This window comes from Pantherophis guttatus, chromosome 7, assembly GCF_059756535.1.
Source record: "Pantherophis guttatus breed Tessera chromosome 7, ASM5975653v1, whole genome shotgun sequence".
NCBI lineage: Eukaryota > Metazoa > Chordata > Lepidosauria > Squamata > Colubridae > Pantherophis > Pantherophis guttatus.
In genome coordinates this window covers 32,073,295-32,097,492 of record NC_142069.1, presented here as the reverse complement: position 1 = coordinate 32,097,492, position 24,198 = coordinate 32,073,295, and the positions used below count along the sequence as shown (strand labels likewise).

Below are 24,198 nucleotides of genomic sequence, written 5' to 3'. Positions count from 1 at the left end.
CCATGCTTTCTTAAAACTATGCAATATTTTATCTATATATAGGTGGTTCTTGACCTATGATTCCACTTGGGACTGTAATTTTGGTTCCTAAGCTATGCAGTAGTTAAAGTGAGTTATGTGACTGAAGTTGATTTTACAATCATTTTTACTTTGGTTGTCAAGCCCATCACTGCAGTTATGTGACTCATGTGGCTGTTAAGTGAATCATGCGGTCACTCAGCAAATCCTGATTCCCCAATTGATTTTGCTTGTTAGAAGCCGGCTGGGAAGGTTGCAAATTGCAATCACGTGACCACAAGGTGTTGCAGCTGTTGTAAATGCAAGCCAGTTGTCAAATCATCTGAATTGCAATTGTGACCATAGGGGAGGTGCAATAGTCTTAACATTGAGGATGGGTCAAGTTTGTGGTGGTGTAGCTAATGAGTAAGCTAGCTTGCTTGTTCGCTCAACAGTGAGACACTGGTGAAGCGGCACAGCAACGCCTGCATTTTCTATGTCACATGAGAAAAATACATCTTCCTTCCCCTGTCCTTACCACTTTCTATAGAAGGACAATCAAGAGCATTCTGTCATACTGCATTATAGTCTGGTTTGGAAGCATTCCAGCTTTGGACAGGAAGGCGGTGCAGAGAGTAATGAGGACAGCAGAAAATATTATTGGTAGTTCACTTTCTTCTATCCACAACATAGCACATAAGCGATGCTTGAGCAGGGTTCACAGTATTGCCTGGGATGCTACACATCCTGTCGATGACCTCTTTTCCTTGTTATCTTCTGGGAGAAGGCTTCATGGTATCCAAAGCAGAACATCTAGATACAGTCAAGAGTAGCATTCCATGTAGCATCAACCTTGTGAACTCTCAAGTTTCCTTTCTGCTATGGATTCAAAATGGACAGTGATTTATATGTATATATATATGGATGGATGTAGGTAGGGGTGTGTGTGTGTATGTGTGTATATATGTATGTATGTGTGTGTGTGTGTGTGTGTGTGTGTGTATGTATATACATTGTGTATATGTGTGTCATGTATGGGTATGGGTAGATATATACCTTCTTTTGAGAGCAGCCAACAGAATTTCATTTTTAATGTGGGTCAGTGTGCTTACAGTAAAAATGACAAGTTTATCTTATCTGTCTTAAGTCACTTTTTCCAAGGTCATCATAACTTTGAACCATCTATAAACAGTCATAATCAAGGACTATTTGTACTACTAAAACTCTTGTGGCTGTTTGTAACCTTCAATTGGGTGAAATGCAGGGTTGGGTTCTAAATTTTTTTACTACAGGTTCTGTGGGCGTGGCTTTTGTGGGCGTGGTTTGATGGTCATGTGACAATTATTTAGGATTTAGCAGAGGTACTGGTCTACCAGGCTTTTAACTGCTTGCAGAGCTGTACCGATCTACCCATTTATTTTTGCAGGCACTGGTCTACCCATTTATTTTTGCAGGCACTGATCTACTCATGTATTTTTGAAGGCACTGGTCTTCCCATTTATTTTTGCAGGCACCGGTCTACTCATTTGTTTTCTTTTAACACTGATCAGCTGTAGGGCGGCCCTTTGAAGCCCCGGCAAAAGTTTAAACAGTTTTTTTCCCTTTAGCCATCAGCTGGGACTCAGGAGGCAGCAATAGATTGGGGGTGGGGCCAAATAAAAGGTAAGAATAACGCGGGAGGTAGATCTCATATTGTCGCCGCTACCGGCTCGGCGGAACCGGGAGGAACCCACCACTGGTGAAATGGTGTATCACAGGGGTCCCAACCCCCAAGGCATGGACCAGCACTGGTCCACGGCCTGCTAGGAACTGGTCCATGCAAGGAAGATAAGGCCCATCTATGCATGTGCAGGATGCAGACAGCACACAAACCCATGTTCCCCCTGGTCTACAGAAAAACTACTCTCCATGAAATTGGTCCCTGATTTCTAAAAGATTGGGGGCTGCTGGTCTATCATATGGCAACAATTTTTGAATCAATGCACATCAAATGGGTTAACTTTCAGAATGTGTCTAAAATCTGGGAGCCAAATTATGAGATTGAATTTTAGTATTGTGGCTGCTTCAGTGCAGCTGTGTTGGTATGTTACTGTAGTCAGTTGTGGTTAGATGATCATCCTTTCTGACACTCCCGGTTAGTTTCCTACGAAGAAAGTCAATGGGAAAGCCAGCTGGTAGTTGGAAATTGCTTCTACTCCCATTGCTTGTTTGGCCACCAGCCGTCATTCTATTATTCTGTTTAGATAAGAAAATATCTCTGAAACAATGATCCAATAAGTCATGGGTTATTTAATATATGCTAAAACCAGATTCATATCTTCAGTGGCTATCACTGATAAAAGGCTAGAAACTTCTCATTTTAGGATATTGAAGAAAATAGGTTACCTGACAAGGGGGGGGGTAGTTTCTGTAAGCCAAGTTTCAAATATAATTGTTGAAATTATATTTTCACCAATACAGATTTTTTTTCTTTTTAGAAGAATAAAACACTTTTGTATATTACACATCTGTAATAATTACATTGTACACAGACAGCATCTTTCTTTCAAAAATGCAAAAAGCACTTCACAAAAAATATTCGCCAGATAATTATGTAACATTTCATCTTTTATAAAAATTCCTTGGAAAACAATTTGACCCAACTAGAATAGTACCAAGCTTTAATCATATTTGTGAACTTAATTAGTGTACTTATTTTTATGTTTCTACTTGTAAGAAAGTTGTTGATTTCTCAATTTAACTTTTGTTTTGATCTTCTGATAATATGTGGTATTAAGACCTCAACCTTAAAACAGAGTATTCTGTAAGAATTTCAAATTTAAAAAATCCTGATGCTTTGCATCACTTCAGAAATAGTCTTATATCAATTGCTAGATTTTACCACAATATAAAGAATTGGAGTGTTACCACTTTTTGGGTTACCGTTTCTATGTATTTAGTCAAGGAAAAGAGCAATTTAATATAAATGCAGTACTTTTCATAGTTGGATCCCAAAGTGCTTCTGTGTTCACATTTCCTATGAGAGGCTGAATATATAAAGAAAAATACAGTAATCACAACTTCATTGATAAGCATTTTGAATCTAGTCTGATTCACTGTGAGTTTATCAAATGAGCTCATATTATTTTCACCTAAAACTGACATTTTTAATCACTAAAGCCAAGCCATCAATATATGCAGGACTGGGTGTGCTTAAACACATTGTGATCAATAGCTTTGCCACATCTAATTCTACACAGGGATTTGTCTTTAGCTGTCCTTTATATGTAATACCCTCATTTTCACATTAATGGATTTCCCAACGTTAGCCCTTCTTGTATCTTCTGAAAAGGGGAAAAGCTCCTCTAATTTCAAGTTTGGCGTTCTTTTTTTTTTGCTTTTCTTTTATACACTGCAAATTACTGTATCCAGAAAAATGCTCCTTTTTTTTTCTTTTCAGCTCTTACAATTAAAAAACTAAAATTAAAAATGTAATTGTTATAGACATACATATGCAGTCTGAGAAAGGTCACTACAGCTGATATTCAGTACATCTCTGTAAATAACATCATCACAGTATAAGCACAGAAAGAAATAGACCAAATGATGGGATGCAGAATTCTGTTTCATGAGCTTTGTTTTAGTATTAGCATAGCTTTAAAATACATGTTGAACGGTAATGTACATTTTCCCATTTAAATAGTGTAATTGTGTCTTGCAAAATATTTACACACAGTTCCTTGCAAGTAATATTTTTCTAGTAGTGATTCTATCTAGTCAAACAATCCTACAAGTTATGAAAAACTGTGTTATATATGAGTGTGTATTTTCCAATCTAAACCCGAGCAAAATATAAAAAAGGCAGTGAAGAACAATCAAAGGCTACAACTGCAAACCTGTTCAATATCATAGATCTCCTTTGGGCAATCTGCAGACAAGATCAATGGTACATTCTCGGTCACTACCACATCATCCTCAATGCGTATTCCTATGCCACGGAATCGTTCAGGGGCACTTGTATCATCTTCAGGTATGTAAATGCCTGGAAATAAAAGTACTGATCAAAATCTAGTAGATTCCGTTTGCAAATTATACAGTATATTCCTTCAGGGTTTAGAAGGCATAGCACAAACGACAGGTTTTATCTCCACAGGTCAAGAATCGATAGCTAGAGTATCTCCACTTTGATCCAACTGATATAATGCAATACACACAAATTCATTTTGTACCAGTAGTGGAAACACTGGGCTAAACTTACAAGACCAGAATAGTTTTTACAAGCTACTCTACGCTGATATAAATGCAATTAAGCACCCTTTTAAAAATTATTTTCATGAAGGTTGTTTGTTCATAGTTAAATCTATGAAGCAAATGGCAGTGTTTTTTGGATAGTTCTCAACGCCTCTAAGATGACTACCTTCTCACAGTTATGGGGGTGAATAATAGAAACAGAGACAGATATATTAAGAATTTGAAGCTATTTAAAAACAAAATAGAAAGACAATTGCACTGTTATTTTTGAGCATTTTTTTGAGAATAAATTTTTGAGAAATGATTGTAGCAATCATTGCATAAATAACTGGGCATTCTTCTTTTCAAGATGCCACACATAGACACACATCTTTTTATATTGATTTCATCAGTGCACTATTTTACCTGGCTCAATGGTGATCACCATGCTTGGCTGGAGGAGAGTTGATCGGGATACATCAGGTGTATCATGAACATCCATTCCCAGATAATGTCCTACATGATGTGGACAGTATTTCCGAACAGCCTATGAGGCAAAAAATAATAAATTTCTAAAACAAGCAAAAATTGGAGTAATATTGGATGGATATTCTTCAGCACAAAATCTGCTAGAAACATACAGTGAAAAGGAAATATAACATTAATTGGTTGTTTTTACTTATAAATACAACTATTATGTTTTGTGTAGGCACCATCTTCTGTCTTATATCTATCAAATTTGCTGTTTGCTGTAAGGGCAACAGATTCTGGTCTTTAAGCAAAATATATAAATGACAATCAGTTTGGTATTAAAGGCAAATAGTGTCTGTTTTGAGCTCCAAGGTACCTTTGATCTTTTAGCTGGCAGATTTCCTCTGTGGGTAAAAAATTAATATTACGTGGAATTGTGAGGCCCTCACTTATTTCAGTACCTTGCCTAAATTTTATGCAATGTTTATTCAAAACCATTTGACCTAAGCTTGGTTTCTTGTTCAAAACCTCATCACTTTTTCCAGCAGACCAGGATGAACTTCACTATTTTTCAAGTAGGTTGTTCTTACTGGGGTTCTGAAACTTTTCAGTTCCTGTGAATTTTACAAATCAGAGTAGGCAAGGATCTCAAAAAACAGCAGTACGCCTCACTCTGCTAAGCAGTTGGTCTATGTTGTTCAAGTGCACATAGTAGCCATTATTAAGGCCATTATTGTACACAGAAATATTCTTAAAGAGTATAACAAAGAAAGAGCCCAGGACCACTTTCCATTTTAAAATGTTCTCAATACATAACTTGCAAGAGTAGCACATCTCATAACACTCTGTTTAACTTAGTATGAAATATTTTCCTACATTTGCCAGTTGAAACAGAAGTCGATATTACTTCAAAATATCCATTGATTTAAGGTAATTTTATTGGAAGTTGTACTATGTAAAACCATACTCTGGCCATCTAATATTGTTTATGCCAACAGGTTGCAGCTCTTAGAGATCTGCAAATTTGTCCTTGGCCCATTAGAGATACTGGGCAGGCAAGTATTTGATTGCTGGACTAAATACCTATTTAAGGTTTATTTTGTTGGATCCCACAATTTGTGCCAAATTTCAAAATACTGCTATAGTGATGCATTTTTTATTTGTCCCACAATTTCTGAGATTGATGGGTAGAAAGAACTTGTACTGAAATATTATCAGTCCTTGTATCTATCTATGGAAGATCAGGGAATTATTACACAGGTAAGTTGAATCAAAGTGAGTCATTATCAGATTTCTAGAGCAGGCGCTTTCCCATGTACATGTCAAAAAAATTATAGGAAAATATCTTCCATAACTATTACCAAAATCTTAAAATGAAGCACTTTTCTCCTCAATTTAACAATCAAATTTAATAACCTTACTGAGAAGTTAGAAAAATCCCACCACTGATCTCTGTCTCTTGAATTAATTGTTCTCAGGAATTAAAACAACTGGTTTGTGTGTGTGTTTGTGTGTGTGTGTGTGTGTGTGTAAATCTAAATAGTCTGCCATCTGCTGGATGAAAAAGATACTGTACCACTGATAACCTTCGACTTGTCACCAATATATGGTAGGTACTTCTCGATTCATGACAGAAATTGAGCCTGGAATTATAGTCATAAATTGAGGCATAATATGACCGTATTTGAACTTACAATTGTATTTACAACAGTGGATAAGTGAATGCTGTGGTTATGAAGCAAATTCATTTCCCACAACAGCTGTTTTTTTGCCAAAAGCTGGAAATAAAGGTGATTCAGTTGCCAAGAGCCCAAAATGGGATTATGTGACCGGGGTGGGGGTGGGGGGGTTGTTCTAACTCCAAAAATAAATTGTAAGTAACTCTCGGGATGTCCATCATAACTCTAAATGATTCTTAAGGGACAGGTTATAAATCTATGACTACCTGTATTTCTTTTAGAGCTGCATATCTGCAGGAAGCTACAACTTCAAAACTTAAAATGGGATGATTTAAAGGATTGTTCACCTTTTTTACTGTTCACTATTGTTGTTTTTTTAGCCAGGAAAAATAACAGGCTAAACAGTTATGCAAAGAAACCAAGTACCTTGAAGACCTGACCCTCACTAGTGCTATCCTTTACGATTCCCAACTCTTTCAGCTTCTGTCCAATGAGAGTTAGCATTAAATTGTAGATGTTTTCTAGGCTCACACCTGGAGAACAAAGTCTTAGGCATGACTTCTGGACCTCCAGTATAGCCTGGTACAGCTCTGCTTGGGGACTAGTGAACCTGATAATAAGAGAAAAACACAAATCACCTCAAGTGAGATTTAAGCAGAAAGAAAAGCAAAAATTAAATGCTAAAATGCATGTACAAAATAATTATGCAGCACAGTTCTTTGGATTTGTTCTACTCCAAAATGTTGGTGGAAGATTGCAAACCTGAACACCTCTTGTTTCAAACCTTTCTGTAATTTTACTTGGAAAGTATCAGTGAAATTGATAAATAATATTTCCCATTAACATTTTGAAATGAAATAATGACATACAAACTTTTCTAAATTATCTGGTTTTGCATTACTACAAACTAAAGCATATCTCAACTCTAGGGCAGGGGAAGCAGGATGACTGTAGTACATTGCACTAAAAATTGCAATCATCCTTACAATATTGGCAAGGATGATTTCTGAAGTATAATGAAATGAAGAAATCACAATAATGAAACATTTCAGAAAAACCTGGAATTGCAACCAACTTGATGTTCCTTTGCTGGGAACAGGACCTACCTGCCATTGATGGGCCAAGTGCGGGTAATGTCACTCACATAACAAGAGTATTCACACCCTCCGTCCAATAAAACCATTTCTCCATCCTGGACCACAAGAAAAAGCAATTACTTGGCATTTAAGAATTTCATTTAAATAGTGCTATAAAATAGTTTTTTAAAAAAACAAACAAACAAACAAACCTGGAATTTATCTTTAGTGAGATAAATTACATTTGCTTTTTCATCTAATAGTTCAGCAGAGTGTAGCTTTTTATAGTTATAATAAACTGTCCTTCTTTGCAAGCTTTGATGTTCAGCTTATTTTAACACTTATCATCCTTATTATTGTAATTATTATTATTGACTTCTGTAGTCCCATAACTGACAGTTGGATTATGGGAACTGCAGTCCAGCACAAAGAAAAGTGCTAAAATGAGGAAGTCTGATCTAACTTAAAAGCTGTTGCTATGTTAATTTCATTTACTTTCATTTAAGTACTTTTAATCACACCCACTTTTATTGGCCAATAGCGGTCATATTCATCAAGCACATTGGTGGGGAAGGAGGCAAAGAGAAGGCCTCCTGAAAAATTCATTTTTCTCATGAAACAAGTATCTAAATCAACCAAATCGCATGAATAGGGGCAGATATTATTGGGGGCCATGCTGCAAGACCTGTTCGGAGATATATTTTTATATTTTTTATACAAATCCCTATATTTCCTCATTAAAATATTCATATGCAGTACAGCTGTAAGATTATTCCTAAATTTCTTCGTTCTACTCCATAGAATGAGGAAGTAGATTTTTAGCCCTAGAAATATAGGACAGTCAGAAACACACTAGAATGCAGTAGAACTGGTTATGGTCTACTCAGTTTAAGAAGGTACTCGGAAACAGGATTATATCCTCTTTTAAAACTATAGTTGCATTCCAATCTTTTTAAATGGCTTGGTTAATATATTACCTTCCATCTTTCCGAGGTGGGTAAAATGAAGACCCAAATTGTTGGGGGCAATATGCTGACTCTGTAAACAGCTTAGAGAGGGCTGTAAAGCACTGTAAAGCTGTATATAAGTCTAAGTGCTATTGCTATTACCGCAGTACATCTTCATTTATTTCTTTTGGAGGGGTTCAGTAGATAATAATACTATTATGTTGCAGAATTCATTCAGTTACCTTGATAAATTGATTGTTTTTCACATAATGCAAGGTATTGGACCTGTTGCCGCCAGCAACCACAGGGGGATAAGCTAAAATATCAGCACCACGAGCCCGGCACTCAAATTCAAACTGGAAGTAAAATAATCCATTAATTGTTGAAATGAATGCACAGAAAAGCCTTTTCTCAGAAAGCCTCTGCCAATGCCCATACTTGGGCTAGCAAACTAGCAAAGTATATGGGATACACTGTATGTTTGAATAGGAAGACTTAATTCAGCTTTCTCAAGTCAGGTGGTCCTCGCTTAACAGTGCATGAATGAATGGTACTTATAACTGTACTTACAACATTTGCAGTATCACCGCAATCACATAATCACCATTTGCATCCTTCTTTGCCAACTTCCTACAAACAAAGTCAATGGGAAAGCTGGCAGGAGTTCACAAAAGGGGACTACATGGCATCCTTGCTTAACAACTTGCAATGATTCACTTATCATCAATGGAAAATGCTATGATTTCCATTGCTTAGCAGCACAGTCATGGGTCGTTATGTTTTATGACTGTATCACTTACTGCATTTCCCTGAAACTAAGACCTCTCCGGATAATAAGCCCAATCGGGCTTTTCAGGGCATGCGTTAAAATAAGCCCCCACACCAACTACTTACACGCATGCGCATCTGGTCCTGCCATTTTCTCTGGTTGCTTGTCGTGCAACCAAAATGAGTTGAGGCCAGAGGGGAGGGGGAAAGGGGGGGAAAGATGCCCTCCCTTCCCTGTTCTTCACGCCAGCTGAGCAGTTGGCTGCTATTGCCGCGTGGAGCAGGACTCTGCAAGGCTTGTTGTGCCATTGCACGCATGAATTGCAGCACCGCCACGAGCTTCATCATACCGGCACAGCTGGTGTCTTTCCGCTTGTGGCTGCACCAGTATGTCAAACCTTGTGGCAGTGCTGCCGTTTTTGCGTGTAAGGGCACAAGCCTTGCAGAGTCCTACTCCACAAGGTGGCGCCGCTGCGATGAATCTCACAAAGACTCATTTCTGACAGATGGGTCAGGGGAGAAGCGAGAAACGTGGCTCACCTTGCCGTCTCTTCTCCCACCCCCTCGCTGGGTATGGCAGGGCTCCTGCCCCTTGCTTAGACACCCGCCCCCTTTAGGGATGCAATTTAGGGGTGGCAAGTGAGGCGGGTGAGAAGCGGGACACGGGTCATACCTTTCCAGCTCTGTCGCGTTCCTCACCGTTGTGTCCAGGGAAACATGTTTTAAAAGAAAACTCGCAAGTTCGAGAAGTTTGATTGGACTCGCGAGATTATTTTTTTTTTACGTGTTGCCTACACCCGGTTTAGTGAAGGAAAAAGTCCTGATAAGTCATGTGATGCTGCCATGACAACGTAAGTTTGACACCCCTGATATAAAAGTTATTTATTTATTTATTTATTGAATTTATATACCGCCCTTCTCCCCGAAGGGACTCAGGGCGGTGAACAGCCGAAAATTAAAATAACATACAATATAAAAGTTAAGATAACTAAAAATAAATTAAATTAATCGGCCTCCCAATTTAAAACCCCAAGCTATACACTTAAAAACTAACCCATAAAACCTATTCAGGCCAGGCCGGCTTGCTGAAATAAAAAAGTCTTCAGGGCCTTATGGAAAGTGCGGAGATCCGGGATCAGTCGTATTCCGGGAAGTAGCTCGTTCCAGAAGGCGGGTGCTCCCACAGAGAAGGCTCTCCCCGTGGGGGCCGCCAGCTGACATTGCTTGACCGACAGCACCCTGAGGAGGCCCTCTCTGTGAGAGCGTATTGGCTGGTGGGAGGTTATTGGTAGCAGAAGGCGGTCTTGGAAATACCCTGGCCCTAAGCCATGGAGCCATATTCTTAGCTCCTTGAAGAAAATATACCAACCCATAGAGCCATGATGGCAGAGCTATCTCTCTGGGCATGCCTGCCATTGCCCATTGCTCTTCCGGGTTCCAGCGCACACATGCATACTGGCCAGCTAGTCTTCGTGTGCGTGAGAGCGCAGGCGCACACCAGGAAGCTGAGCTTCCGGTTTCTGGTGCACACATGCTCACTGGCCAGCATGCGTGCCAGAAGTCAGAAGACCAGGTGACTGGCGCGCATGCGCATGTTGGAAGCTCAGCTTCCTGGCATGCGCATTCGTGCCAGGGAACTGCTCTTCCGGTTGTTGGTGCTCTTGTGCGTGCACAAGGGAGCTGCTCTTCCGGTTTCTGGTGCTCCCTCGCACACGCGCACATTCCCATTGCACCAATACTGCCATAGAGTAAGCTACTAATACCTAACAGCCTCAGATATTGCAATCAGTGGAGAGGAGTTCTGTTGTTCAGCACCATCTGAAAAGCCATACATTTCTCTTCCTTCCTACAGTATGTCAACTAAAGAAACCTAATATGCTGTGGGAAGCAAAAGTATACAACTTGTCTAATTTTTTTCAGAAAAAAACTACAAAGAACTTGGTGATTGTTTTAAAACAGCAAAATCAAAGGTAGTTGTTCTTATGTGCTTCTATCTATGCCCAATTTTTCCCCCTATCTATATTTATCCTGATCTGGATGCATAGCCATAGGAGTAGCAAACCAGCCAAGGATGTCTTTCATCAGATGAAAGTAACATGAAACACCAGGAGGTATTAACTCATTAATTCTTTTGGGTTTGTGGTAGGCTGTATTTCCTACTCAATTTTGTTCCTTTGAAAAGGAAGAGACTTTAGTCTGTAGTTATTCTCACATTTTCATTACGTTTGAGTGGGTGGCTGTTGGCACTCTCAACTGTTAATTAGAACCAAAACATATTTTTTGGATACTATATACGTGTAGGAGAATGTTTGTAGGGAAAAATACTTCTAAATTAAAATGCCCAAACACATTAAGTAACACTTTGCATTTGCACTATTTTTTCTTGAAATTTCATTTTCATAACAGGTATTCTTAAGGAAAGATAATGTTCAGGAAGTGAAATGTAATTAGTGCTGAAGAGCAAAATCCTCTCATTGTTCAGATGAAAGGCTATCAATAGTCCTACACACACATCTATTCAAAAGCCTATCTTATCAAGTTTAATGGGATTTACTATCTTTTCTAAGTTTTATTAAAATCCAGGTCTCTCTCTTAATGTTCTCCTTCTTTGGTATCCATCCTGCAAGTTCTAAATTAAGTGTTGACATGAGGATTAATAGAAACCTATCATATGTTATATGAGCATATGCATTACATGTGAATTCAACCTAAACACTGGTTGTCATGTTACAGTGAAGGACTATTTTCCATAATGCAAAAAAGCACATACCTTAGCATATAGGAATGCTTCATCCACTGGTGCTTTACTTGTAAACATAGTCTCTATGAATGCCTGTTGAAATGCAGTAATAAAAACTATTAATGAAGATGTTTGTTTCCAAAATATGATTATATTTTCCAAAAGATGAGACAAGAGGATCAGCTCTCCTAGATCTGATTCTAACCAGTGAGGAAGAGCTGGTTGAGGAGCTGAATAGGACCATATTGCGATTCATTATACCATCAAATGAGAAATTGGATCATAGCTGTAAATGTACACTTTGGATTATGATGTATTATAGAAAGCAATCAGTTATGTTTGATTTCTTCTTCACTGGTATTTTTCACACTAACTCGTATGATGATAATCTTATTATGTGAAACATAGGGGACTACAGTGGTACTTGTTGACAGAAGGCTTTCCACAAACACAAGGATCCCATATTTTATTTCTGGAATAAATCATCAGCATCAGATCCAGAAACATTCTAGTAGAAAGATGCCAGCTATATCTACCGTGTTTCCTTGAAAATAAGACCCGGTCTTATTTTCTTTTGGGCTTGAAAATAAGTACTTGGGCTTATTTTTTTTAAGTGCAGGAGGCGGTGAGCTGACGGGAGTGGGAGTGCAGCTACCCGCCCTCTCTGTCCCACTGTCTGCTTGCCCACGGCTGCAACAGGCCAAGCTCTCGGCATATCCCAGCCTCCATCCGCTTTGCCAGCTGGCCCAGGTCTGCTGGTACACTTCTTGGCTGCAGTGGGCACAGTGCTGGCCGCCAAGCAGCTGCCCATGCTGCTGCTGGCCTTGCTGAAGGCTCTTCGCCCTCCTGGCAGGGTGGGTGGAGGCCGGGACAGGCCGAGACCTTGGCCCTGATTCAGACTGCAGGCAAGCAGAAAGATGCCAGCTATTATCTACCGTGTTTCCCTGAAAGTAAGACCTGGTTTTATTTTGGGGGGGGCTTGAAAATAAGTATTTGGGCTTATTTTTTTTAAGTGCAGGAGACGGTGAGCGTGGTGGCTGAGAGGAGTGGGAGTGCAGCTACCTGCCCTCTCTATCTCACTGTCTGCTTGTTCGCGGCTGCAACGGGCCAAGCTCTCGGCATGTCCCAGCCTCCACCCGCTTTGCCTGCTGGCCCAGGTCTGCTGGTACACTTCTTGGCCACGGTGGGCACCATGCTGGCTGCCAGGTGGCTGCCCATGCTGCTGCTGGCCTCGTGGGAGGCTCTTTGCCCTCCTGGCAGGGCGGGTGGAGGCTGGAATGTGCCAAGAGCTTGGCCCCGATTGAGGCTGCAGGCAAGCAGACAGTGGGATGGGGAGGGTGGGGCCGATGGTAGCAGCCCAAACACTTTTCACCCAGAGGAAGCTTTATTTACTTGCAAAGGGGACACTTCGAAACGGAGCTATTAGCTCCATTTCAAACTGTTCCCTTTGCAAGCACACGAAGCTTTATTTCTCCCTCTGGGCAAAAAGTGTTTGGTCGTCCATTCCCAAGCACCCCAAACAGAAAAATAATGGAGACTCAAAACATAATGTGCTTACAAGGAGACAGTTTGAAACAGAGTGATTAGCTCTGTTTCAAAGCGTCCCCTTTGCAAGCAAACAAAGCTTCCTCTGGGCGAAAAGTATTTGGGAAGTTACTGTCGGTCCCACCCTCTCTGTCCCCTTTGCAAGCAGACAAAGCTTTGTCTTCCTCTGGGCAAAAAGTGCACAGCAGAGCCAGGCAGAGGCAGAGGCGATCCCAACACACAGCCCACTCTGTCCCATCTCTTGGTTTGCCTGTGGCCACGTTGAACAACCATCCACACCCACGCTTCGGGATCGCCTGCCTCCCCTATCCCCCATGCGTCTGGCTCCTGCCAGTGCCACCCCGCAGCACAGATCACCTTTCTCCCCCCTGCCTCTGCCTCCACGTTCGGACTTATTGATATTTGCGCTGCGCCAAGGGGCCAGTGGGCTTCGGCTGCTGCCAGAAACCATTGGCCCCCACGAGCTCACTGCCTCTCATGCTGGCCATGCCCATCCCCCAGGCTTATTTTGGGGGTAGGGTTTATATTAAAAGGTAAAAGTTCCCCTTGCACATATGTGCTAGTCGTTCCCGACTCTAGGGGGCGGTGCTCATCTCTGTTTCAGCGCTGTCCGAAGACGTCTCCATGGTCATGTGGCTGGCATGACTAAACGCCAAAGGCTCACGGAACGTTGTTACCTTCCTACCAAAGGTGGTCCCTATTTTTCTACTTGCATTTTTTACGTGTTTTCGAACTGCTAGGTTGGCAGAAGCTGGGACAAGTAACAAGGAGCTCACCTCATTACGCGGCATTAGGGATTCGAACCGCTGAACTGCCGACCTTTTGATTGACAAGCTCAGCGTCTTAGCCACTGAGCCACCACGTTCCCTAGGGTTCATATTAGGCCCACCCAAAAAAACCCGACTAGGGCATATTTTTGGGGTGGGTTTTAATTTTGGGTGGAATATGTCATTTCCCTTTTGGCATGAATTCCAATATCATGCCTTTTTTTTTCTCTTAACACTTTGTGCAACATAAATGCTTTGATCAATACCTGTGAAGTGATTTTTGCAGAAAATTTCATCCTCTCAATCTCTGTGGCAGATTTCATTAGCCGTAGGTTTTGTACTAGATGCCGGACAGCTCGAACCTGGTTGTTGCATTTAGCTCTGACCTCAGCCAGATGCAGCAGATAATCAGAATGGAGCTGTGGATGCACAGGTTTAGCAAAATCATACCAAACTGTGCTAGAGTCATCTGTGAAACAGAATGTAATTACATTTTAAGTTTAATTAACTATACTTCTTTGGAGAGATGTTTGCATATTTTTGGTTAATATCAGATTGCAGTCAAATTTGGATTTTTAAACCTGCCTGAAAGGAATTGGTAATAAGAAATATTGATGAAGAATAACCAACTAACAGATAACCTCCTTAGAAACAAACATATGAATCTAAATTCACTGAGTAAAGAGGGCATGTGTTTTCCCAACGCATCATCCTTTATATAAAAAAGTAGATTTCAAGTGCATCTGAATAGGAATATACAATTCTTTTGGATCAAGAACTGTACTTGGTCTTTGAACAGAGTGCTAAGAATCACATTGCAAAAACGGAGATTAAATATATAAAAAGTAATTTAAACTAGAGTTAATATAAATTGATTAAATTATTAGTTATTCTCAATGAACTTAATAAAACTATTAGTTATTCCTATACTATTTAATATTGTCCACTTCTATTGCATTAACGATTTCAGATTATCAATAATATCTTTTAATAGAACACTGGAGCCACTTCCATGGCTATGGGAGACCGCATGTGGCTCTGGAGCTATAGATTATGAATCTCTATATTATAATTTTAACAAAGCTTCTTCTTTTCAGAATACATTCTCATCCATGTGGACGCAGAAGTAATGTTTTTAACACTCTTAAGTGTGTTAAAAATGCAGTCTAAAAAGAGTACCTAGTAGGACTGTGCAAATCATTTGAAAGAGTTGGAAGCATATACTTTTGCACTCTTAAAGTAATAGTTACCAAATTGAGTAGCTAATTAGGAAGCTATTCTCAATTATTTTTTCTGCCTTGTGCATGGACAGCGATTTTCTTTTGTGTACTAATCAGAAGAGGCTACAGTACTATAAGTTGCAAACAACTGTTTCTAAGCCCTATTACTTATCACCTTCAATATGTTGCACATATACATGACTCTACTACAACAGTTCTTAAAGAAAGGAATTGTGAAAGTAGAACTTAAATGTTCTCTTTGGAACAAAAGACATTTGGGATTGGGGCAACCTAGAATAACATTAACTAAACATTTGTACGTATTTCTGAAAACTTCAGTAAAAAATGATTTAATTGGGCACTTAATATTGTTTTTCAGGTTGTTTTCAGTTTCAGAAAATATGAACTTTGCATGTTAATATTTGCACTAAAATCCAAAAACAAATTTGCCCTCCTCTCTATTGAAATTATGATATTCTAGGTTTCTTTCTATAAAGGCATATACGGAGCTAGGCATTCAGGATTTTAATTGGGTTAAACTTTTCACATAAAGTTATTATTTCCTTAGTTATAGGTCACTGAATAATTGATGTACAATTTATATAACATGCCTACCATGAACCACCTTTTATGAACCACAATTGTTGGGTTCAAACATTAAGGCAAATCCAACCCATTCTAAGGCTTATAGGTAGTCCTCAACTTATGACCAGTTAACTGTTCAAAGTTATGACCAAAGTTATGACATCTGAAAAAATGTACTTACGACTTGGATTTGAAATTCTGACACCCACCCCACCCATCATATGACTGCATTTTGGGCATTCAGCAACTGGCCCACATTTAGTCATTTGCCGTGTCCCACGGTCATGTGACTTACACTTTTGCCAGAAATCAGCATTTACTTCTGGTTTGCAGCAAAAAACAAACAATGGATTTGTTTAACGACTGCATTCACTTAATGATGGCTGCAAAAAGACTGTAAAATTGGGCACAGGCACATGATGACCTGCTTAATAACTGTCGTAACTTATAACTGTAATTGCAGGTTTAGTGATGGTCATAAATTGAGGACTACCTATAATGCAGTGTATGAATCCAGCTTTCTATCTTGTCTCTATTATGCCCTTTACTTGACAGCAAATTGCTGAAATGATTCAATATCATTCTATTTCATACAGTGCAAAATCTATTTTATTTTCATACCTTTTAATTTAGATACCAGATGTCTAAACTCTTCCATGGTATATGCTTCATCTACACCAGTGAGAGCCACTGCTCCATCTGTGCCAGATCGTGGCCCATCCCACAACTCTCGGCTTGGATCTCGTTTTGGAACAAACAGTAAAGCTTTGTGATATGGCAAAGATCTACCAGGCACACTTTGCAACACTAAGATACTATCCGGTTCTTGGAAGCCACACAAATATAGGAAATTAGTGTCCTGGTGAAAGGTATATGGAATATCATTGCTCATGTAATAGGTAGGATTTGAAAGCAGAATTATTGTGTGATTTGTCCCTTGCACCTCTTGCTGTATCTGAGCCATCAACTTGTGTCTACGGAGAGCATATTCCACTTGTGATAATCCTGGTGTTACCTCTCCTGTGAATAGAATTCAAAATACAATTTCTATTTTAGAAACAAATTTTTTTCATGCTGCTGGACCCTTACAATTTTTTGAGACTAGTCTTACATTTTCCAGTTCATCTCCTTTCTATTCATTTTCTCTGCACTCATGTCTCCACATTCCTAGTTCGACTCTAAACTATTTTTTCTCTTATTATTAAAAAAAATTGTTTGCAGAAACTTGAGTTCACAAGACATTTCAAAAGCTACAGTTAATACTAACATAAGGATTATAACCAAAAATGATTACTGGGAGAGAGGAACAAAGAAAAGTAAACTTGATACCTTTTTATACCATTTGCACATTGAACAGAGGATGGCAGAGCTTGTTGCACTCTGCATTTTGATAGCAGTATGGATATTTCATTACCTAGGAATAACATCTCCATGAAATGCAGAGTTCATAATGCTGAATTTAAAAAAGGATCTTTAATAAGCTGCGTATCTAAGAATTAGATTAGAAGTACAACAGTATTTTCTCAGAACTTCAGATTTAATTATTCAATCTAATTTTATCTATAATCTAACCTATTTATAATAAATACAATGTCCAGAAAACAAAAATATTTTAACAAAACTGAACTAAAGACAAAAAAATTGACTGTAAATGGAATGCTTTTTTAAATAGTCTATAACCAGATTTGTATCTATTAAAGCCATTAAAGCCAATCCATTAAATTGAACAGAGCTAACACTTGAAAAATGTGAGAATTATACTTTCTGAATCTTAATTAAATCTAACAAAAGGTTCTAGTGGAATCAAAAGGACTTAGTTCCACAATATTTTATAATAATGAATGAATATTCAACAATAATGAATATTTTTATTAATACATTTATCTGCTGCCCATCACACCATGAAGCTACTCTAGGTGGTTTATTATACGCCCTATCATTTGAAGATACCTTTTAAAAATGTAAATATCTGCCTAAAACCTGGACATATTATGTACTTAAGGTTGTTAGCCTGTATTTTTAAATGTTTTTCTTTATAGCAATGCTCTCTACATGGGGCTCCCCCTGGGGTGCACCTGGAGGCTCCAGCTGGTCCAGAACGCGGCCGCGCGGGGGATTATGGGAGCGACGGGGTGCTCTCATGTGACACCTCTCCTGCGCGAACTGCACTGGCTCCCGGTGGTCTTCCGGGTGCACTTCAAGGTGTTGGTGACCACCTTTAAAGCACTCCATGGCTTAGGGCCGGGGTATTTACAAGACCGCCTTCTGCCACCAATAGCCTCCCACTGGCCAGTACGCTCGGACAGAGAGGGCCTCCTCAGGGTGCCGTCCGCCAGACAATGTCGGCTGGCAACCCCCAGGGGGAGAGCCTTCTTTGTGGTGGCGCCCGCCCTCTGGAACAACCTCCCCCCAGAGATACGTACAATACCAGACCTCTGGACTTTTCGGCGGGCCCTGAAAACTTATTTATTTCACCTAGCCGGGCTGGCTTGATCCCACTGTTTTTGGTTAAATTTAATTGATTTTAATTGGGTTGTTTTAAATTGCGGCCAAAATATTTAATTATTTTTAAACTGTTTTTAAATTTTGTATGTTCTGTTTTATTTTGGCTGTTCACCGCCCTGAGTCCTGCTGGAGAAGGGCGGTATACAAATTAAAACAAACAAATAAATAAATAATAAATAATATTTTTCTGGCTAAAATGCCCCTGAGTCATATTCTCCCCATGAGAAAAATACCTCTTTAAAATTGAAAGGAGAGGGGAAAAAAAGAGAGGCAGTATTTTCTAGACCAGAGTTCCCTAACTTTTTTGGTTCTGGAGGGCAGGGGGGATAGTGCGCACATGTGCATGCTGCTCACACTCACCTGCTGCTCACACGAGTGGGGATGCATGCATGCATGTGCGCGCTCGCCCCCCACTTCCAAGGCCTGGTTCCAAAAGGCTGAAGGCCTGGTAGTGGGCCACGGCCCGGAGGTTGGGGACCCATGTTCTAGACTATGGTCCTCCAAACAATTGCAGAGGATTGTGGGACTTCTAAAACAGTGGGCAGTAATACAAGTAGCTGGTTGATAGAGAGGGTATCTGTAAATTTGTCACACATGTTACAAGTTCATACAGAGAGAATATGATAGTCAATTCTGACAGCAGGGAACTGGCAGGGACAGGTTGCTGCCTTTATGCCTTAAATATGGATCTCCCTAAAAGCATTTTGCTTGTTACTGTGGAAACACAATGAGGGACTTTGGATTGATGTTGTAGGACTTCTTGTGTTCTTTAGGGAGAGACATTGGTTCAACTAAACAACAGGCTCTTTCCCATCTTTAATAGCAACATAATGCTACCTGATAACTATCCATTTTTTTAAAATTATCCAATGCTTTTCAAAAGGAAGCGAAAATTTAAAAATATAGGATATACTTTTAGATTAAAATTTTGTTTAGTTTTTTTCTTCCATAAATTATATCACAGTACACACTTTAATTTAAAAACATTAATCTACTTGCAATAAGCAATTTGCTGACCTAAGCTAGTTGCTGGGCAGCAGCATCACTAGACAAGATGAAAATAAGACATTTTCCACTGTGCAGAAGGACAAATGCTGGGCACATTATCTACTCAGATGCCAGCTAGTGAAATTTTCTGTAATACAAATAAAATGTGAGTGGCATTGATATACCATTACAATTACCTAATCAATATTCATAGAGAATCACACATTTCAAATATTAAAGATGTGGTGGAATCTCTGGCTAGATTAGAGTAAAGAGGCATTTTAGCTTAGAGTCTCTCAGTGGTAGGAAGCGACAGAGGCAAGACTCTTGAAGCCTTTATCTGCCAGTTTCCAAGAGAATGCAATTACTCTGGCAAAAGACTGGTAATAGAGGAAATATAATAAACTGCTTTGGCCTAACCACAGAATTGTCCTGGTTCCCTGCACTTGACAAAGGACAACTAAATCTAAGAGTTTTCTAAACAGTTGAAATGAGGAAAGCTACTTAGCAGTACTCACACAGACTTTTACTGAAGCATAAATCTAATTAAATTAACAGTTGAAAAGATAATTCAATAGTGCACATCAACAAAAACACGGCATTCTGCATAAACTTATTAAAGAAATTTAATAATGAATTTGACTGAAAGGATACCTTACCAATAATGCATAAAATCAAGCTACATGTTTGGAGAGAGACAAAACTATTGACAAATAATGTCATAAAATACACTATATATGCAGCAAAAGGTTGAGTTCAGAAAAATGCAAAATTCAGGCACTGATGAATGCTTTCTGTTTTCTAATAGGAATCAATCCTGGGTCTTATTTACAAATTTGAATCAAGCAACTACAGTTAGTTATTTCTAACTGATTTTGATCTGCTATTTTGTCAAACGATAAGAAATGAGTGTTAAAAAAGAAAATACCACTCAAAATGCTTAGCTAAAATAAAATATATTCATAAAAAGAATAAAACCTTCATGGAAGAAAAATTATATTCGCAGACCCTCTGAAGATCAGTAAAGAATGTCTAGAGTTTCTCAATATTTCTACGCCTAAGCAGCACATCTGTTTCTGTCTCTTGTGTCCACCTTCTGTAAATCTGATGACAGACCAAAAAGCCTCTCAATAAGATTTTGTAACTTTGGGAATAGTTCTTTTGACAGGAAACAATTCTTCTGATGGAAAACAATCACTGTAACTTTTTCCAACTGTTGCAAATACAGAAATTTTTGCTAGCATTACTTGCAATTGGGTAATTTATATCAGTAGCCCCCAATCTTTTGGGTGCCAGGGACTGGTGCCATGGAGGATGATTTTTCCGCAGACCTGGGGTGTGTGGTTTCATGCAGTGGATCCCATACATGAGCAGATGGGGCTTCGTGAGCCGTAGACTGGGAGTTGGGAAGCCCGTGATTTATCTGATACTTTTGTCTCACAAATACATACATCCAAGAGAACATGAGTAGAATTTTAGGAAGTATTTTCTATCTGGAACATAAAACATTCTAAATAGGAATTCCTTGAAGGATATAAAATTCTCCCCCCCCCCCCCGGTTGTTCTTTAAGAAAACTATTAAAAAGTGAGATGTTAAAGGATAGTGTCAGTAATGTAGTGTTATGCAAACTTGTCTAGGATTAAATATCTCTGAACACTTATTTCTCACTACAGTAAATGTGCTTAGAGTTGCATCCTTACCTGGCTTAAGAAGATGTGGATGTGTGAAAGGGCTAGGCTGGCCTAGATATCTATTTGGAATCTTCTTTTGTTGAACTGGTTGAATGGATAATTTCCGAAAGAAACAAAATTTGCAGGCTAAAATGAAACAGCAGAATAGCATCAAACTGAATTGTTTTCCCATTTGAATCTATGATAGTGTCAAAGTGAAGTTTGCCATTCTCAAACAACTACTCATCTCTTTTTGCTTTAAAGCTAATAATATGAATATGAATACTTGGAAAAGCCATGAATGTTCTAGAATAAGATTTTAATATATTTCATTGGCTGATTCTAACTGTTTGTCTAATACTTTGCATTTTATTGATGTAAGTAATCTTCACTGATGGAATAGGCTAAAAAGCGAGGTATACGTTCAGTAATAAATACACATATTTATAAATATGATAGTCAAGACAGAACAGTTTTGCAAAAAGCTCAGAATCAAAAATTAAAAAATATTTCCAGGAATGTTTCTCTTGTACACTACAAATCACACAGCAAGGCAAATTTAAATATTTGGAATTACACTATGCTTTCTAAGAAAAGTTATTGAACTAAGCAAAAATAACATAACAAAACTACTTAGCTACTAACAATAATATTCAATGTTTAATGTTCAATGCAAAGTACTAATATTTAGGTTAGCGGTTAAAAAAACAAATTGGAGAAAGGGGAGAAAGTGTCATTATAAAGTATTTCTATAATTTCTTTTACTCATGGTGTATCAATAGTTGTTCTTGTTTTGTATATTTAACGTTCTAGATGACTGTTAAAAGCTTAAATTTAAAAATAAAAATATTTCTGGCCTTGGCATTTATTTCCTTTACTATGGTCGCAAATGCTATAATTATGGTACTGATTGTATTTTCATTTATACAATAAATCACCCAATCTCCAGTTTTAATATTGCTAAAACATTTATGATAAACCACTGAGATATTCCAAAGAATGCAAAGATTACATATTGAAATTATGTTTCTAATAATTAATCATTTCTGTTCCATCCAATGCCATTCAACAGGGATAACAATAATGGGATCTTATATAAGAAAACAGTGATATTAATAACTTTAGTTATAGCAACTTTATCCTATTTTTCATAATTACTGTTAAACAATCAAAGTATTAAAGAATGGCAATGTTTCTGTTCTTTAGTACAGAACAGGATTGCTACTTGACACTAAAACTTTTTTCAATCCAATTTTCAAAGCGCAACCTTTATTCATATTCCAGAGTCTAAAAATTATAAGAGTTGACAAGCAGAGCATCTTAAATCTCTAAAAAGCTTAAAGCAGCCATTATGCACTCTTAAAAAATATCCAAAACAAAATAGGATCTTTCTACTCTGGAGCCAAAGAGTGCTACAGGTTTTGTTTCAGTGGAAAGAAGCAAATTAGTATTATTTAATATGGCTGATCAGAATATAGGTTTATTAAATCCATTTTTTAGTATATGACTCTTCTTTTATTAGTTTTATTGTTTTTATATGGGGTTTTATATTCTGTAAGCCACCTTGAGTTGCCATGTGCGAATAGATATCAATAAAAACTCCTTAAATAAATAAATAAATTTGAGACTCAGTTTGGTGTAATGGTTAATGTATCAGGCTAGAAAGCAGGAAATCATTAGTTCTAGGTACCCCTTATGCACAAAGCCAACTGGGTGACCTTGGGCCAATCATTTTTTTTCAGCCCTGAGAAGGAAGTCATGGCAAACTATTTCTGCAAAAGCTTGCCAAGAAAACTGCAGGGACTTATCGAGGTAGTCTCCAAGAATAGGACATGATTGAATGTAAAAAAAATCCACTTAGTAACACAGAATGCTTGAACTATAAATATAAATAATTTGCGGTTGTGCATTCTGTTTTTAGATATGTTAATCCAAAGAAATCCCACAGAATGTAAAGGATCTACAGCTAGGTAAGGATTGCAGTATAAGGCCAATAGTCATCCAAGAGAAAAATAATTGATTTGTTTTAGACTACAATCCTCTACATACTTACTTGGAAGTATGTTTAGGATTCAACTCAGTAGCCCAATTCACAAATATCCTTGAACAAGACTTTTTTTTTTGAAGAACAAGTTATATTAGCTTAAGTTGCACTTAAACATTTTTACATGTTAATTAGGCCTTGAGTTTTGCTCCACTGTAAACATACATAGGCTCAAACCATATCTAAAATTCCAAAAATAAAACCCAACTCCAAGATTAAACCTTAAAAAAATAAATAAACTTAGGGATTGTTATATCTTATTTCATAATACACTTCACAAGGTATGTGAAGGTGTATTTCAGCTGAACCAATCCCATTGATTCCCAGTGGGAAATGTACAACCATCTTTTTTCTCTCCTCTTTATTGAGATTGAAACATCTTAATTAAGGATCTGGTAATATTTTGTTAGCAATTTTGAAATCTAAATTGACCAGTTTTTGAAACTTCTATTTTAAACAGAAGAAACGTTTCTTTAATAAGATATTTCCATACTACTATCGTGGTCTTCAGAGTATTATTTTTTTACATTAGCACGAAATCAGCTACAAGTATCATAGTGTGAAACTGAGACAGTAAAAACTTCTTTTATTGTATATTTTTAAAAAAATATATACAAAGCGGAGGGGGTACCTAAAATAACTAGCTTTCGCCCACAGTTTTAGAATTGTTCTCTTATGTATAATCAAATTAAGTCTCTGACCTGAAAAGTTGCATTTGACCCTTACAGGTTGGATAAGTCTCTGAGCTGGCAACCACACCATAGCTGAGCTCCCTGCCTGTAAGAAGAGTAATCAACACTACGGGGCGATCTCGGAAGAAATCGCAGCGCCCCAAGTCCTGATCTTCCTCCACTTCGCTCTAAAGTTCTCTTTCCTGATCCCCAGCCCTGAAGCATGGCCAGCTACACTAAAGCTCGATTTGAGTTCGCACGTTTGAAGGACCTTGCTTCCCCCGGGTCGGCACATAATGACGTCACCATCAATCGT

General features: G+C 38.4%; 1 protein-coding gene across 6 annotated transcripts in view; it reads right to left on the bottom strand.

The window, feature by feature from the left end:
- XPNPEP3 (X-prolyl aminopeptidase 3) overlaps positions 1–24,198 on the bottom strand; it is a 27,683-nt gene extending 3,485 nt beyond the window's left edge. The window contains exons 1-12 of one of the 6 annotated variants that reach the window (XM_060694582.2): positions 23,913–24,142; positions 21,198–21,314; positions 19,527–19,644; positions 17,334–17,418; positions 16,626–17,024; positions 14,466–14,668; positions 11,918–11,980; positions 8,622–8,735; positions 7,463–7,548; positions 6,783–6,966; positions 4,633–4,753; positions 3,596–4,018 (exon numbers count right to left, since the gene is read on the bottom strand). In XM_060694582.2, coding sequence (XP_060550565.1) covers positions 3,852–4,018; positions 4,633–4,753; positions 6,783–6,966; positions 7,463–7,548; positions 8,622–8,735; positions 11,918–11,980; positions 14,466–14,668; positions 16,626–16,968 — 1,281 coding nt within the window. In that variant the 5' untranslated portion in view covers positions 16,969–17,024; positions 17,334–17,418; positions 19,527–19,644; positions 21,198–21,314; positions 23,913–24,142 and the 3' untranslated portion in view covers positions 3,596–3,851. Of the gene's footprint in view, positions 1–3,595; positions 4,019–4,632; positions 4,754–6,782; positions 6,967–7,462; positions 7,549–8,621; positions 8,736–11,917; positions 11,981–14,465; positions 14,669–16,625; positions 17,025–17,333; positions 17,419–19,526; positions 19,645–21,197; positions 21,315–23,912 lie in introns of those variants that run through there. The other 5 variants (XM_087873912.1, XM_087873913.1, XM_087873914.1 and 2 more) reach the window with 5 other exon arrangements.